This window comes from Populus euphratica, unplaced genomic scaffold, assembly GCF_000495115.2.
Source record: "Populus euphratica unplaced genomic scaffold, PopEup_1.0 scaffold169.1, whole genome shotgun sequence".
Lineage (NCBI taxonomy): Eukaryota > Viridiplantae > Streptophyta > Magnoliopsida > Malpighiales > Salicaceae > Populus > Populus euphratica.
In genome coordinates, this window is record NW_011500053.1 from 152,973 (window position 1) to 167,594 (window position 14,622).

At 31.4% G+C, this 14,622-nt stretch overlaps 1 protein-coding gene across 1 annotated transcript; it reads left to right on the forward strand.

The window, feature by feature from the left end:
- Nucleotides 1-10,299: 10,299 nt before the first annotated feature.
- AFP3 (ABI five binding protein 3) lies at nt 10,300-13,955 on the forward strand. The gene is made up of 2 exons (XM_011001773.1): nt 10,300-11,304; nt 13,246-13,955. Exons 1-2 carry the CDS (start codon nt 10,650-10,652, stop codon nt 13,662-13,664), a joined length of 1,074 nt encoding a protein of 357 aa, XP_011000075.1. The 5' UTR covers nt 10,300-10,649; the 3' UTR covers nt 13,665-13,955.
- Nucleotides 13,956-14,622: the final 667 nt, after the last annotated feature.

Genomic DNA, 14,622 nt, shown 5'->3' on the forward strand with positions numbered 1-14,622 from the left:
AAAGTGGGAGGGAATGAAGAGAGACTTACCTATGGTCTCTTGCTCCTGAAGATGAAGATAAAGTTGAGCACTTTTCTAGCTATTTCTCTATTCTGCTCCTTCTCCTTTTAGTGTATGCTTGGTGCTGGAGTTGGATGACAAAGACAATGATGTAGATGTGTTGATTGGACAAAAGATAACTATTCTTTCTTTGTTTTTCTCCAGCCCCTCATTCTCCTTCTTCTTCTACACTTTTATGTTTACACTATTAATATGAACAATGGAGACATAGAAGTGCAAAAGAAGAAAAAGTTGCGTGCCTCTGGTTACTATGTTGTAACACAGTTTATAAAAAAAAACAGATTAGAACTACTTTTTATCACCTTGCGTTGTGAACATATGAAATAATGGGATCCATAAATAGTAAATCCTATTTTTTCTTTATCAAACAGTTTATATTTACAATTTACTTGAAATGTTGTCGCAATCGCGTAAACAAACGAACACTTAAACCATGATAAAAATTATCATGAATTTAGAATGAGCTGTGTATTTTCTTTGTATTTTATTTTAAAGCTTAAATTCATATAATTGGAGCATAAAATGATGCAATTTAAACCTAAAAGAAACATATAATCAAGTAGTTCATTAGTCATATAAAAAATAGCCAACTTTATATGTTCTTTTATATAAAAAAAAAGTTTTTGTTAATATTCTAGCTTTTTCTTCAACTATACATGGTTATTAATTAAATTAAATATAATTTCTAGCATGCTTCATAACACTTTCCTTTTCTCTACATATTCTTCTTTTAAGTTCTACATTTTATGTTTTCCTCACCTTAATGCTTTTTAATTATATTATTTAATTTTTTCTTTACAATTTTATTAGTATAATATCTAGTTTTTTTCTTAGGTTTTGTCATCTAAAAAAAACCCATTTTAGTTTATTAAGTTTTTCTATCTAAAAAACTTAACTAATTTCTCAATAATCTCTTCTAAAAAAATCTATTGTTGTTTATTTTGATTCAAGATAGTCAATTTCAGTTTAGTTAGTATTTTTTTATAAGAATAATAAATTTCAGTTTCGTAGTATTTTGATTTTTCATGGGAGCACATAAATTGGAAGTGAAATGTAAATTTAAATCAAAATATCAAAGTATTGAGAAAATAAAAAGGAATTTATGGTGCTTACATCGACAGGAGCGCATAAATTAGAAGTAAAACGTGAATTTAGGATGGTTTTAATGGCTGTTCTAGAACTTTCAGCTAGAAAATAGAGTGCTCGGCTCTAAGGACTTTAGCGAGGGTCTTATTTATGGCCCAGTAAATGCATTCCACAGGAATTTAAAAGATGATAGGAGAGTTATCAAATTGAACATGACTAGATTTGATGCCCGTGATCTCTCCTGGCCGGGCATTTTTTTTTTTAAAAAGAGATTGCTAGAGTAAAAAAATATGAGATTTAATTTATTGATTTAATTAGTAATTTAAATAATATAAAAGTAAAAATTTTTTTTATGTAAAAAGAGATTGCTAGAGTAAAAAAATATGAGATTTGATTTACTGATTTAATTAGTAATTTAAATAATATAAAAGTAAAAAGAAACAAAAAAAAATTATATCTAAACCCATTTTAATTATTGAACAATTTAATGTTGAAATATAAAATTATAAAAAAATAATTTATAAAAAAAACCTTGTTAAACTTGGTGATCTCACAAATTATAGATATAGGAATAAGATTGAAATAATCTTACAAAAAAAATTAAAATAATAAATTAAAATAAATTAATTTAAAAAAATAAAAATTAACTCACATTAACCTTTAAAATTAATGATTTCAATCATGAACAATGAACTAATCTTATAAAAGACAAATTATACAAAATAACATAACAAAACTAACAAGCAATATAAGAAAATAAAAGAAATATCAACTTAAAAATAAAACAAGAAAACAAAACAAACTTAGACGAACTCCTAAACATAATTTAATATTTAAAACTCCCAACTTGTAAAATCTTAAATTTGAATTCAATTAAAAAACTTAATTTTCAACTAATTTAATTTTAAATTATAAAATTATAAAAAAAATTAATAAAAAAACTTGTAAAAAAATATAGCAACATAAAAAATATAGATTCTGATAAAAAAAAATTTAAAAAGAAAGAGATTATAAAAAATTAATTTTGGAGTTATTGGTGCCGAACTTGCATTTGGGGCATCAAGACCTTCCACATGCTATGCTGGAAGGTGATATATGGTATCATCCTGGAAGGTGACGCAAATGGACTAACAACTATTTTTAATAATATTTAATATATATTAATAACAATAATGCCTCTTATGAATAAATAATTTTACTTTATTATATTTTTTAAAATGATATAAGATATATAACTGAAACATAATAGAATTGATAATATTACTTTGATTATATATATATATATCCCATTTTTTTAATAAATAAGATATTTAGCTTTAAAATATATATTTTTTAATTTTAACCTTTCAATTCTTTTCTCTAATTTGGCCATCTCAAACTAAAATTTTTAGCCCCACCTTTCTGCGTGTGTATACACATAGACACACACGTGTATGTGTGTAAATTACGTGAGATAGTTGCAATATATTCACACAAGATTTATGGTAAAAAAAAAAAAAGAAGAAGTTTAATCGGTAATGGATATTAATATTAATCATGTGAATTTAGATCGGTTGGTGCACCTAGAAAAAAGGTGTTATTTTCCTAATTTTTTTTAAAAAAAGAACTCGGTAAAAGGGACCCAGGAGACAGGTCACCATCTTCTGACAAGACGCGTGGAGACATCATGATGAAACGGGAGGACCTTTTTCCCATAAAATCCAGTAGACAAGTCACAATCACATCACCAACGTTTTTGATGGCCTTTGAGCTTTAAGACGAATGAGACTGACACGTGCACTTTTGATACGTGGCATTAACCCACGTCACTAAAACCCGAGCCCTCTGAAAAGCAAAAGATTGCAACTTGGTTCTCTTGGTTTCCACGGCCTGAATTTTTTGCGTGTTCTATGAAGATTCCTTCGCCTTGGATCTTCCTTTACTTTAAATTATTTTTATTTTTCAAGTTATTGTCCTGGATAAGCTATGGTAAATAAAAATTAACTCCTAGGTTTTTACCTCTGGTTCGGTCACTTGGATTAAAATTTATTGATTTTTTTTTTTTAAATTGATTAATTAGACTAAGGTAACTTACATGACTTGAAACTCAAACTAGCTCCAAATTTATCCTATTATCAAATTTAATAACTATGCTTATGAGAAGATAAATAGCATCCTTCTATTAAACATGAGTTTGATAAATAAATGGACTTCATTTGGTTGATTTAAGAAAAGAAGGATCTATTTTGTACAAAATCTTACTCAAAGTTATACTTGTTAATAGCAACCTGCTAGGGCTCAACAAAAAAAAAAATTAACATATTTAAAAAGAAAAAGAAATAGAGTTGAAAAGTTGCAAGTAGGGTTTTAGGTTAAAAATTTATTTATCAACTTATTTTTATTATAAAAAAATTACTAAACACTATAAAAATCTTTCTAAACCAGTTAACTTTATATATATATATATATATATATCATAATTAATTGACCATAAAGTTTGGATGAAGTTAAATTGAGTCCACCAATATTTCATCAAGATTCCATTTATTTTTGTATTTTATTAAAAAAAAATAATTGAATTTTTTTATTTTTTATTTGCTTCAAATTAATATTTTATAGTGTTTTCAAATCATTTTGATGTGTTGATATAAAAAATAATTTTTTAAAATAAAAAATATTATTTTAATGCATTTACAAATAAAACAAATTTTAAAAATTAATCACAACAACATTCTCAAACACCTCAAATCTAATTGGTTTAACTTTTTAATATTTTTACTTTCATTTTAAATCATCGTAGTTAACCTATTTTCAATATTGTTTATTTATTTTTAATTGTGAAAATTATGTTGTTGAGGATAGTACAACCTTGACGAGATGAATATCCAAAACTTAGATATTTGAATGCCCTACAAAGGATATCATATTTCTAACAGATCTTTATAGTTTTTTTATTTTTTATTTTAGAGGATATATTTTTTAGAAAAAGTTTATAGGTTACGTTATTAAAAATGATGTATTTATTGGAAAACACTTAAAAGAAACTACAACATAGAGTTTTGAATGAGAAGTCTCTCACCTTTATTGATCACAAATAGCAAGCTTATATGGTCTTTTACAAAGAGATGCAACATTTAAAATAATAATTTATGTTATACATGCTTTAAATGCGTTAACAAACTAGGAGAAATAAAAAAAATATAAAACTACTAGTTTGTAAGAATAGGACATAGCAACAGAATGGTAGAACAAAAAAGATCTTAACCTAAGAAAGTAGGAATTGTTAAGTAAATTGTAACAATAAACTATTAACCTCTAACAGTCTATCATTCCATCTAACAATAAACTATATGTAGAGTGCATTTAATTTATATTAAGGAATTTCATATATACCTAACAAACTATAAAGCTTCTAAAACACCTCTAATCTCGACTTTGTCATAATGTTGGCTACTTGATCTTGAGTATTACAGTGACTCAAGTTAACCACACTATCTTTTACCAATTCACGAAGAAAATGAAAACTGATATCAGTGTGTTTGCTTTTGCCTTAAAAAACAAGATTTTTGGAGAGTTTTTTGCTTGAATTATTATCGCACAAAATTGTAGTGCATTTCTCTTGCACATAACCAAGCTTCTCTAAAACTCTTCTTAGCCAAAAACATTGACAAACACACGAGGGAGCAACAATGTACTCAGCTCTAGTGGTGGATAAACTAATCACAAGCTGTTTTTTGGAAGACCTTGATACTGCTCCAGAATTATGCATGAATTACATACCTTGTAGTACTCTTGTGATCATCTACATCTTCAACAAAATTGTTATTTAAATAGCTATGAATTACTTACATCTTTCTTTATTGTAGAAAATCCTTATATTCATTATACCTTTTAGATATTTAAGTAATATTTTCGCTACTAACTGGTGTTGCTTTGTAGGACACAACATGAACATACTGATAAGACCCACGTCATTTATTAAATCAGGTATGGTTGCAATCAAATACATAATATTGCAAACCAGTTGCGTAAACATGCTTGCATCAACCTTAGTTCCTTTTTTGTCCTTTAACAATTTACAACCTGGAACTAGAGTGTTCTTCACCAAGTTGCTTTTGTCTATGCCAAATCTTTATAAGACTAAGCAGACTTTCTTTGACATACATAAATTCCCTTAGAATTTTATAACACTTCAATCCCCAAAAATATCTCATCTTTCCCAAGTCAGATATGTCAAATTCCAACATCATTAACTTTTTAAATCCTTTACACATGTTATTATCATTCCTAATAATAATTAAATCATCAAAATAAAGACTGACAATTAAAAACATATATTTTTTTTAATTTTATGAATAAGGTGTGTTCATAGTGACATTTCTCGAAGCCTTGTTTAGCAAAATAAACTTTAATTTTATTGTACCAAGCTCGTAGAGCTTATTTGAGGCCATACAATGCCTTATTCAGCTTATAAACCTTGTGTTCCTTGCCCCTCTTCTCATATCCTTGAGGCTGTTGGACAAAAACTTCATCACTAAGTTCATTATGCAGAAATGCACTTATCATATTAAAGTGAGAAATACCCCATCTTTTTTAGCTGCTAGGGCAATTATCAGACATATGGTATTTAATCTTATCACTAGAGTATACACCTCTATATAATTAATCTTATATTATTATACATATTCTTTTACCACAAGTTTAGCCTTGCATCTATCTATATTACTACTTTTATAGAGTTTTGTTTTAAAGATCCATTTAACTCCAATGCTTTTCACTCCTTAAGGTAAGATAGTCAGAACCCTATTTTATTGTGTTCAAAAGTCTCAATCTCTGTATTCATGGCATCTCTCCATCTTTTTCAAAAGTAAGGGGATCAGCTTCTGTGAGAATACTCAAAGCATTCAAGTTTTCCTCTTCTAACAAATTGTCTCATGTTTTATAATTTTGCATCCAAAGTGGAACTCGTCTTGCCCTCCCTAGGCCAAAGGAACCCTCATCATGTGACACGCTGAAATGTGTGCAAATACTACTTGAACCAGCTTTATTTGTGCTATTTGAGTTAACTTCTTCATTCTCGTTAACTTTCGTTTCAAGTTCTTCTTCATTCTTAACTTTATCAATTTTTTCTTTAGTATCACTCCATTCTAACACATTTAAAATTATTTCTTCCATGTTTATGTCTTAATTCCAAATCTTATTCTGCTAAAAAATAATATCCTTACTAACAATTATCTTCTTAGAGACCAAATCAAACAATCTATAGGATTTTAACTTTTCACTCATTCCTACTAAAATAAACTGTATGTTTTTATCATCCAACTTGATTCTTTTTTGGTCTGGTACATGTACATAAACATGAACCAGACACCAAAAAACTCTAAAATACTCTACTATAGGCTTCATACCACTCTATGCTTTCTCTAGAGTTGTATTTTGGATAGCTAGAGGATGACTCTTATTGAGGACATGCACACACCATCTCATAATTTCTAGCGAGAAAGCTTTTGGAATTTGTTTATTTATGAGCATGCACCGCACTAAATTCATCACAGTCCTATTTTTCCTCTCAGCATCTCCATTTTGCTGAGAAGTATAAGCCGTGGTTAATTCCCTGGTTATGCCATTTGCCTTACAAAACTTTCTAAACTCATTTGAGGTGAACTCACCACCTCTGTTAGTCCTTAAACATTTAAAGTAAGCACTTGTTTTCTTTTCAACGGAAGCCTTATATCTTCTAAACATGGTAAAGGCATATAATTTTTTATGCAAGAAGTAAATTTATGTCTTTCAACTAAAATCATTAATAAAACTAAAAAAATAGCTCTTGTTGTTATTTGATGTTGAATTTATAGAGCTACATATATCGACATGCACCAACTCTTGTTTCTGTGATGACCTTCATAAACCCCCTTTTAGAATGGATTCCCTGTGTTGTGTTTCCAACTAAACATGTTGCACATAACTTTATAAGAGCTATAGGTGATGCAGACCAGAAGGCAAACCATTGACCATCCTTTTATATTAAAAGGTTCTCAACCCTTTGAAGCTCAAATGTTTGAATCTACAGTGCCATAAATAACTCTTATCTTCTGTCATAGCTTGAATACTTGGTAGCTTTCAGTATCATTACTGCGAGCACAATAAACATTTTGTTCGCACTCATCTCGGATTGAATGATTAGGCCATTAGTCAGATGAAAAACTTTTCACTTCCCAAGTTAAACTAGAATTGTCACACCTTTATTTTGAAGTTACCTTATACTTAACAGGTTATTTTTCAACTTAGAAATGTAATAGACCTTAGAAATTACTTGAGTAATTTCATTCACTTGCATTCGAATGTTTCCCTTTCCTATAACTATCATCATTAAGTTGTTGCCTAGCTTCATAGTTTGCTTGAATTGAACATCCAAATTTAAGAACCATTCTTTATTCCTACTGATATGATTACTACATCCTAAATCGAAGAACCAAATCTTTTTTCTTTCTCCATGGTTAAGATCTTCATAAGACATTAATAGTAGTTTTTCTCCTTCATGTAGTTCTATATAGTTGACTTCTTTTTCCTAATTCAGACTCTCATATTGAAAGTTTCCTAATTTGCGACACTTAAAACATTCAATGTAGCCTTGTTGAAATATTTTTTGTTATGACCTCTTCCTCTGAACACCCTTCAACCTCTTTCTCTATTAGTGTTATCTTTATAAGTGATCTTGAAAGTCTACTCTTCTCCTCAATGGCCATTCATTCCTTGTTCATGAAACAATAACCTATTCTGTAGCCTATCAATTGTCAGTGTGTTTAAATTGGATTCTTCAATAAAGCAAACCACATAATCAAATTTTAAAGTTATGGACCTCAAAACTTTTTGATTGATGATGATTTGGCTTATTATCTCACTATAAGTCTTTATTTTGTTGGCTACAATGAGAGTACAAGTAAAGAAATTATCAATAATTTTATCCTCTCTCGTATGAATAGTCTTAAAGTCCATTCAAAGTTCTTGTAATTGTGCCCTTTTCACCTTGATAGAGCTTTGGTATTTTTGTTTCAAGGAGTCCTAAATACTCTTTGATGTATCTTTATTAAGTATGGCCCTCATGATATTTTGATCTATAGCTTGGAAAAGATAATTCTTTACCTTTAAGTTCTTCAATTTCTGCCCCTCAATCAGTTTGCATTGTGCTTCTGCCTAGTCCTTGATAATTTATGTTATCCTTCTATTGCCACTACCATAAAGACAGATCTTGGCTTAATCTTTTATGTCACCACCACTGAAATCCCACTTTTTATAAGATCCCAATATTCTTTAGAATGGAGAAAGTTGTTTATCAGCACCACTCAATCATCATAATATCCATCAAATTTGGGAATGATTAATTGTACAATGCCATTGTTATTGCTTTCTGCCATTTTGTTGATTCTCTAATTCTAAAAGAAATACCACAATTTTTTTCCCCACACACACTCACACTCAAGCCTCATCACATGAGGCTTTGATACCAATTATTAAAAAATATTCAAAAAAAACTACAACATATAGTATTGAATAAGTCTTTCACCTTTATTCACTACAAACAACGGGAGGTTTATATAACCTTTTACAGAGAGATGTATCATTCAAAATAACAATCCGCACTATACATGTTCTAAACATGATAACAGACTAAAAGAAACAGGAAATAATAAAAAATTCCTAGTCTATAAAAATATAATATGTAACATAATGGTAAAATAGAAAACAATTCAACCCAAGAATATTAAAATTGTTAAATACATTCTAATAATAAATTGTCAATCTCTAACCGTCTATAAGCAATATAAAATAGCATAACCTTAAAAATTATACAAGCTCTCTTCAACATTTTAACATTGGACGCTATCAAAGTGTAACAACATTTCGTTTTTTTTTCTTTTAAGTAAACAAAATTGAAAGATATATTTGAGAAATACTATTAAAGCACAGTAAATCCTTGTCAACATTTTTAAATTAATATTATTCCACGAGTGGCCGAACAACTTGCACTCTCGTTTTTTAGCAATCCATCAATAGCTTTAATACCTTGAGCTTTCACTTGATACACGTTTTTTATCGAAGGATTCAAAAATTAAAATATCAGCATTAATCTACAAAAAAAAAAATATTGTTCAAATACCTATAAAGGGCAAGATGACAAAAAAAAAAAAACATGATCAAACCTTAAAATAAATAAAATACTAGATAAAATGGAAAAAATACAAGACTGGACAGCTGTGATAAAAAAAAAACACTAAATATGGTATTATTTTAAAAAAAAAGAACCAAAATAAAGAAGACGAAGCCTTGTCAGCAGTGACAGCACCATGTGGTAGCACACAACAAAACCCCAAAAAAGTTCAAATTAAACAGAAGAAGAGGGAGTAAAAGAGAGACAACAAGGGACTTTGTTTTATTAAAAAACGCATAATTATTCCTACTTATTATAATACCAAAAAAAAAAATAGATATTGAGAAGACAACCTATTTAATAGTTGTAATAGATTACTTATTTCAAAATAAATATTATATGCTTTTATATTGACAAATAATTATACAATTTTTGAATAATTTATTGTAATATAATATCAGTAATCAACACGCTTTATTATAATACCAGTTAGAGCATCCAATTCACTGCAGCACTCACAAGATAAATAAAATAAAATAAATTAAAATCTAAAAATTCATTTTAGAATAAATATATATATATCCAGCAGTTAAGAATTAAAAAAAGGAAAAGAGGGAGACCATAATTTGACTCCGAAGTCTTCACCGAGAAAAAAGTTGCGGCATTACGAGGCCGAGATTTTAGAAGGACACGTGGTGGAGAAAAGAAGTTCCACGTTCTAGATTCCGACACGTGTGTTGTTTTATCATCTTTCTTTTTACAGTTAAAAAAAAGAAACATCGCAAAAAGAGACAAATACAACAAAAGAGCTGGTGACGCTGCTTTGCCGTCTCCTCTGAACCTGCTGCTTCTTCTCTCCACCCACGTGGCGGCTTCTGGCTGTGTACCCTCCTTCATGCCTTCCACGTGTAGAAGTATTACCAACTCAAGGGTATTATCGTCATTCGGTCCAACCCGATATCATCGTCAAAGACGCAGGAACGTTGCTGCGATTTTCCCTTTTCTCTTTCTTTCTTGTTTGTTTCTTGATTTACCCTTCGCTCCAAAATTTCTTTTTCCTACCTTTTAAATTTGTTTTTTCCAATTATTTCTCTCTGGTTTCTTGGAAAATCTTGGTTTGTGAAGTAAAGAACCTTTTTTGGTGTTTGTAATGAGAGTAGTTTTGTGTTTTGCAATGGAGAAAATGACAAGTTTTAGCTCAAAATGTTTGTTTTGTTCATGCTGGGATTTGAAGTTGTTGGTTCTTCAAAGTTGTCTTGGTGATTGGATTTCAGTTCCTAATCAAATTTCAAAATTTGGGTGGTTGTAGTTTTGTTTCGAATTCCTTTTGACTTCATTACTTTTTGTTTCTTTTTGTTTGTTTTTCATCAAATTAATGGCACAAACAGAGAAACTTCAGAACATTGAAACCGGCCAACATCAGCATAATATTTCTATGAGCAACAATCTTCCTAAGGAGTTGTTGCAAAGATTTATATCCGGAAATCATTATAATCACAGACTCAATGGAGAAGAAGGAGAAGACGACGATGTTGAGCTAAGTCTTGGACTTTCATTGAATGGTAGATTTGGTGTGGACCCAAAAGCCAAGAAGATTACTAGATCATCTTCTGTAGCATCAGATTTTATTAACCCAACAGGAGAAAATGGAAGTGCTTTTGTGGTATCTAATTTGGAAAGTAATTATCTTCCAAGGACTTGTTCTTTGCCAACAGAGACAAAAGAGGAGTGGAGGAAGAGGAAAGAGATGCAGACACTTAGGAGAATGGAGGCTAAAAGGAAGAGAACAGAGAAGCAAAAGATTCTGAAAACAGTGACGGATAAAACTATGGGTGAGGAAGATAAGAGAGAGAATGGCACAAATGGTGATCACCATCAAAAAGAGTTTCTTAAGAGTTTCAATGGTTTCTTTGGTGTTGGTGTAGAAGGGCTGTCAACACAAGCAGAAGTAGCAGCACCACCATTAACACACGAATCACAAGGGACTGGATCGTCTGGGATAACAGAATTTGAGAGCCAGCCACTTCAAGGTAACAAAAATGTCTCTGTTTTATTTTCCTTTCCTTTAAACATTTGCTGCATGTGTGATTACTTTGATGCATATTTGAAATTTCATTGCTATTATTGTCATTAAGATGCCGTAAGTATGGATGTTGTTTGAGCTTGATACCGGCTTGTTCAGAATTTCCCCCTAATTAATCTATGAGAGGAGACTAGTTGGAGACTTTTTGACATCTTTTTAGCTATTATTTTGTCTACATTGTTGGAGATATTATAATAATTATGTTTACTGTGGTTATTTTCATAAGTTTTTCCAGCTAGCAACAAGCTGGCCTTCTGATGCGTGACAAAGATTTAAAGAAAGATTAAATTATGAATTAGAAGAAAAGGAGCTGAAGAAGAGAACGAAAGGAGCTGAAAAAGAGGAAATATTAGGGGAGGAAAACCAAGTTATGTCAAAATAATTAAATCTGGGCTTAAAACCTAAATTATCATAGCTGATAAACCAAACATTTTATCAATAAAATGTCAAAAATTACAAATAAATAGTTAAACCCTGATGAGAATTAGATTTCGGCTTAAAACCCACTAAATAATAAAATTATAATAAAACAACATAAATTAAAGTCCAATATTAAAACTAAATAAAGTTTAGTAATTTGGGTTTGTACGTTGCTAATCTCCTCCCAACCAAAGAGTGATGGTTTTGGACTATCCTTCATCGTTTCTGTCTATACACAAGTATATTCTTTGTCACCGGTCCGGTGTCCCCACCAATATGATTCTTTGCATATCATTCAGCTCGATCCGAGTTTACTACTCTGTGAATGTTTTTACTGTTTGATGTGGAGTTGTTTTGCGGTGAGAAATGTGTTCTAAAGTGTTAGAACTCATAAAGGCCTTTAAAAACATTATTTCCAATCGAGCTTTTGTGTGCCTCTTATCCCTTTGCTATTTTAAGAACTTAGTTGACGTTAGGATAGGCCATCTAAATGTTGAAGTAATATTTAACAATTGGTGATTTCATGTCACATTTTTCTCAATCCTATTTGACCATGCACCAGATGTTTATCTGTTTTTGTCATCTTCAAATTCTAGCCAGTGCAAAACAGTATAACGAAAGCTATGAGTGATCCGTTTACTAACTTCACTTGGCCCTTTTTTTATGATATAATTAGTGCACAACAGAGTGAACCTGAAATGCATGTGATCGCATTTTGTCTGCAATTTATACATGCTAGCTTCACTTGAGGCTTCCTTCAATACATATCATCCATGCAAATTTATGGATGACTTCAAAGGCATAAGCTTCCTGGCTACCTTACTCCAGATGTCAGAAAGTCGACTTCTGGCAATCTTAAATTAATTAGATTTCTGGGGGAAAAAACAGATAGTTGAATCTCTAAAACACATGCTTCTGGTTCTTTTAGTTATTTAACCTATATTTTATTAGTCTTTTTTATGATAATATTTTTAAAACTCGTTGGGGTGGGATCTTCATGCCCGAAGTACTTGGGCAAGAAACTCTTTTAATGGCAAGCTTGCATAGCTTCTCTTGGCATGGTGACACCCCTGGCTAAAGCAAAACCAACTTTGGAGCGATGCATGAAGGTGAATTTAATTAGTCTTCTCTGGCTTCAAATTAAGTGTTTCCGTTGAATTTCAGGTAATGTCTATATGAACATGCTCATGCCACTGAAACTCATATTCTGTGGGTGCCAGTCTAGTATTATACACCTGAAAATAATGGCTTTTTTTTGTTGTCTTGAATGTATCTACCTTTGAGATAATTACCTTTCTCGCAACAATAGTTTGAGCTCCAGTTTATCTCCCTCCATGTCGGCATGTCGAGCATCTTGTTGGATTATATAAATATCACCTTAACTTCCATAATTTCGGATATATTTGAATAAGAACTCAGTTTCTGTAATCCAACCTCTTATTCCTCTATTCTGTTGGTTGCAATATAGGAATGAACAAAAACACCGAGTCAAGAAGCCCTGTCAGTGTTCAGTCTTTGTCAGATTATGAACAGAGATCAATCATTGCTCCTGGATTAGTACTAGGTGAAAAATCAAGTTTCCCTGCCGGAATTGCAATGGAAAAGAATGGATCTAACAAACTTACAGTCGCTGAGAATGGAACTAAGGAGGTGGTGAGGGATGTGTTGGAGGATATGCCATATGTGTCTGCAACAGGAGATGGTCCCAACGGGAAACGCATAGAAGGTTTTCTCTACCAGTACAGGAAAGGTGAGGAGGTGAGGATAGTATGCGTTTGCCATGGAAGCTTTCTCTCACCAGCTGAGTTTGTCAAGCATGCAGGTGGTGGTGATGATGTAGAACAACCCCTTAAGCATATAGTGGTTCACCCCTCCCCCTTTTTTTAATGGTAATTCTCGTCCTAAAAAGACAGCGAGGAAAAGGAACCATGGAGGTCAAGGCTAATGAAGTTTTCTTTTGAATCTCAATTTTCCCCCGGTTACTGGCTTATATCGATTACCATGCCTGTTGCTGCAAACCTAAATTATTTTCCTCTCTCCATTTTCAGCCGTGTAGCGTGATGCAAGATTATTTTTTCTAATGTAAAGCAGGCCAACCTGGTGAATTGTGTCTATGGCCTGGTTATTTTCTTTCCTTCTTGACAGCAGATGAATTCTTGATCAAAAGTTTATAACCAATTGAGCGCTAACAAAATGGGTCTATGGCTGGACTGCTTCAAAAATTGGTGTGTAGAAGCGAAAACGATGTTCCACTCTTTACATACAGCAACTCTGAAGGGTCTAAACCTAATCCTTCTAGGTTAAAGAATTGGAGGTACCTGACCCAACCAAAAACGAGAGGATTTGTAGTGAGATGCAAGACTTTCAGAAATGGTCCGTATTTCTCAAAGACTTAGGTTTGAGTATGCGGAAAAAGCATGTTCATGAAGGAGAGGGGTGAGACAGAACGACTCACCACCTGTGGAGTGGAGATCTTGGCAACATAACAACACAACATAAAGTTTCATCGATACACAAACAACCGTATACAAATTAGGTAAACCACGAATAGGCAGTTGTTGAGTATGAATAATACCATCTCGTCTATTATCTCGAATACCTGATTGCTTGCAGCTGAAGGAAGAAAAATTGGTTCTCATGATCGTTGCTGTTGCTCGTGAACCAAGTGAAATGAACAGGAAAAAGGAACCATCAAAAGCATGACTTGCACAGGGAAACAACCCCACAGTGGCCACATGCAGAGCTAAAGTTGTCACTACAGGGCGAAGGTTGTGATTTGATCAAGAATACAAGGCGTGGATAACCTTTTGCTGCTCCAGCAACCACTGGAATGGACTTTAAATCA

Coding starts and splice junctions, on each gene's coding strand:
- AFP3 (XM_011001773.1), top strand. CDS start 10,650: ATGGCACAAACAGAGAAACTTCAGAACATTGAAACCGGCCAACATCAG. Junction 11,305..13,245: donor TGAGAGCCAGCCACTTCAAG/GTAACAAAAATG, acceptor GTTGCAATATAG/GAATGAACAAAAACACCGAG.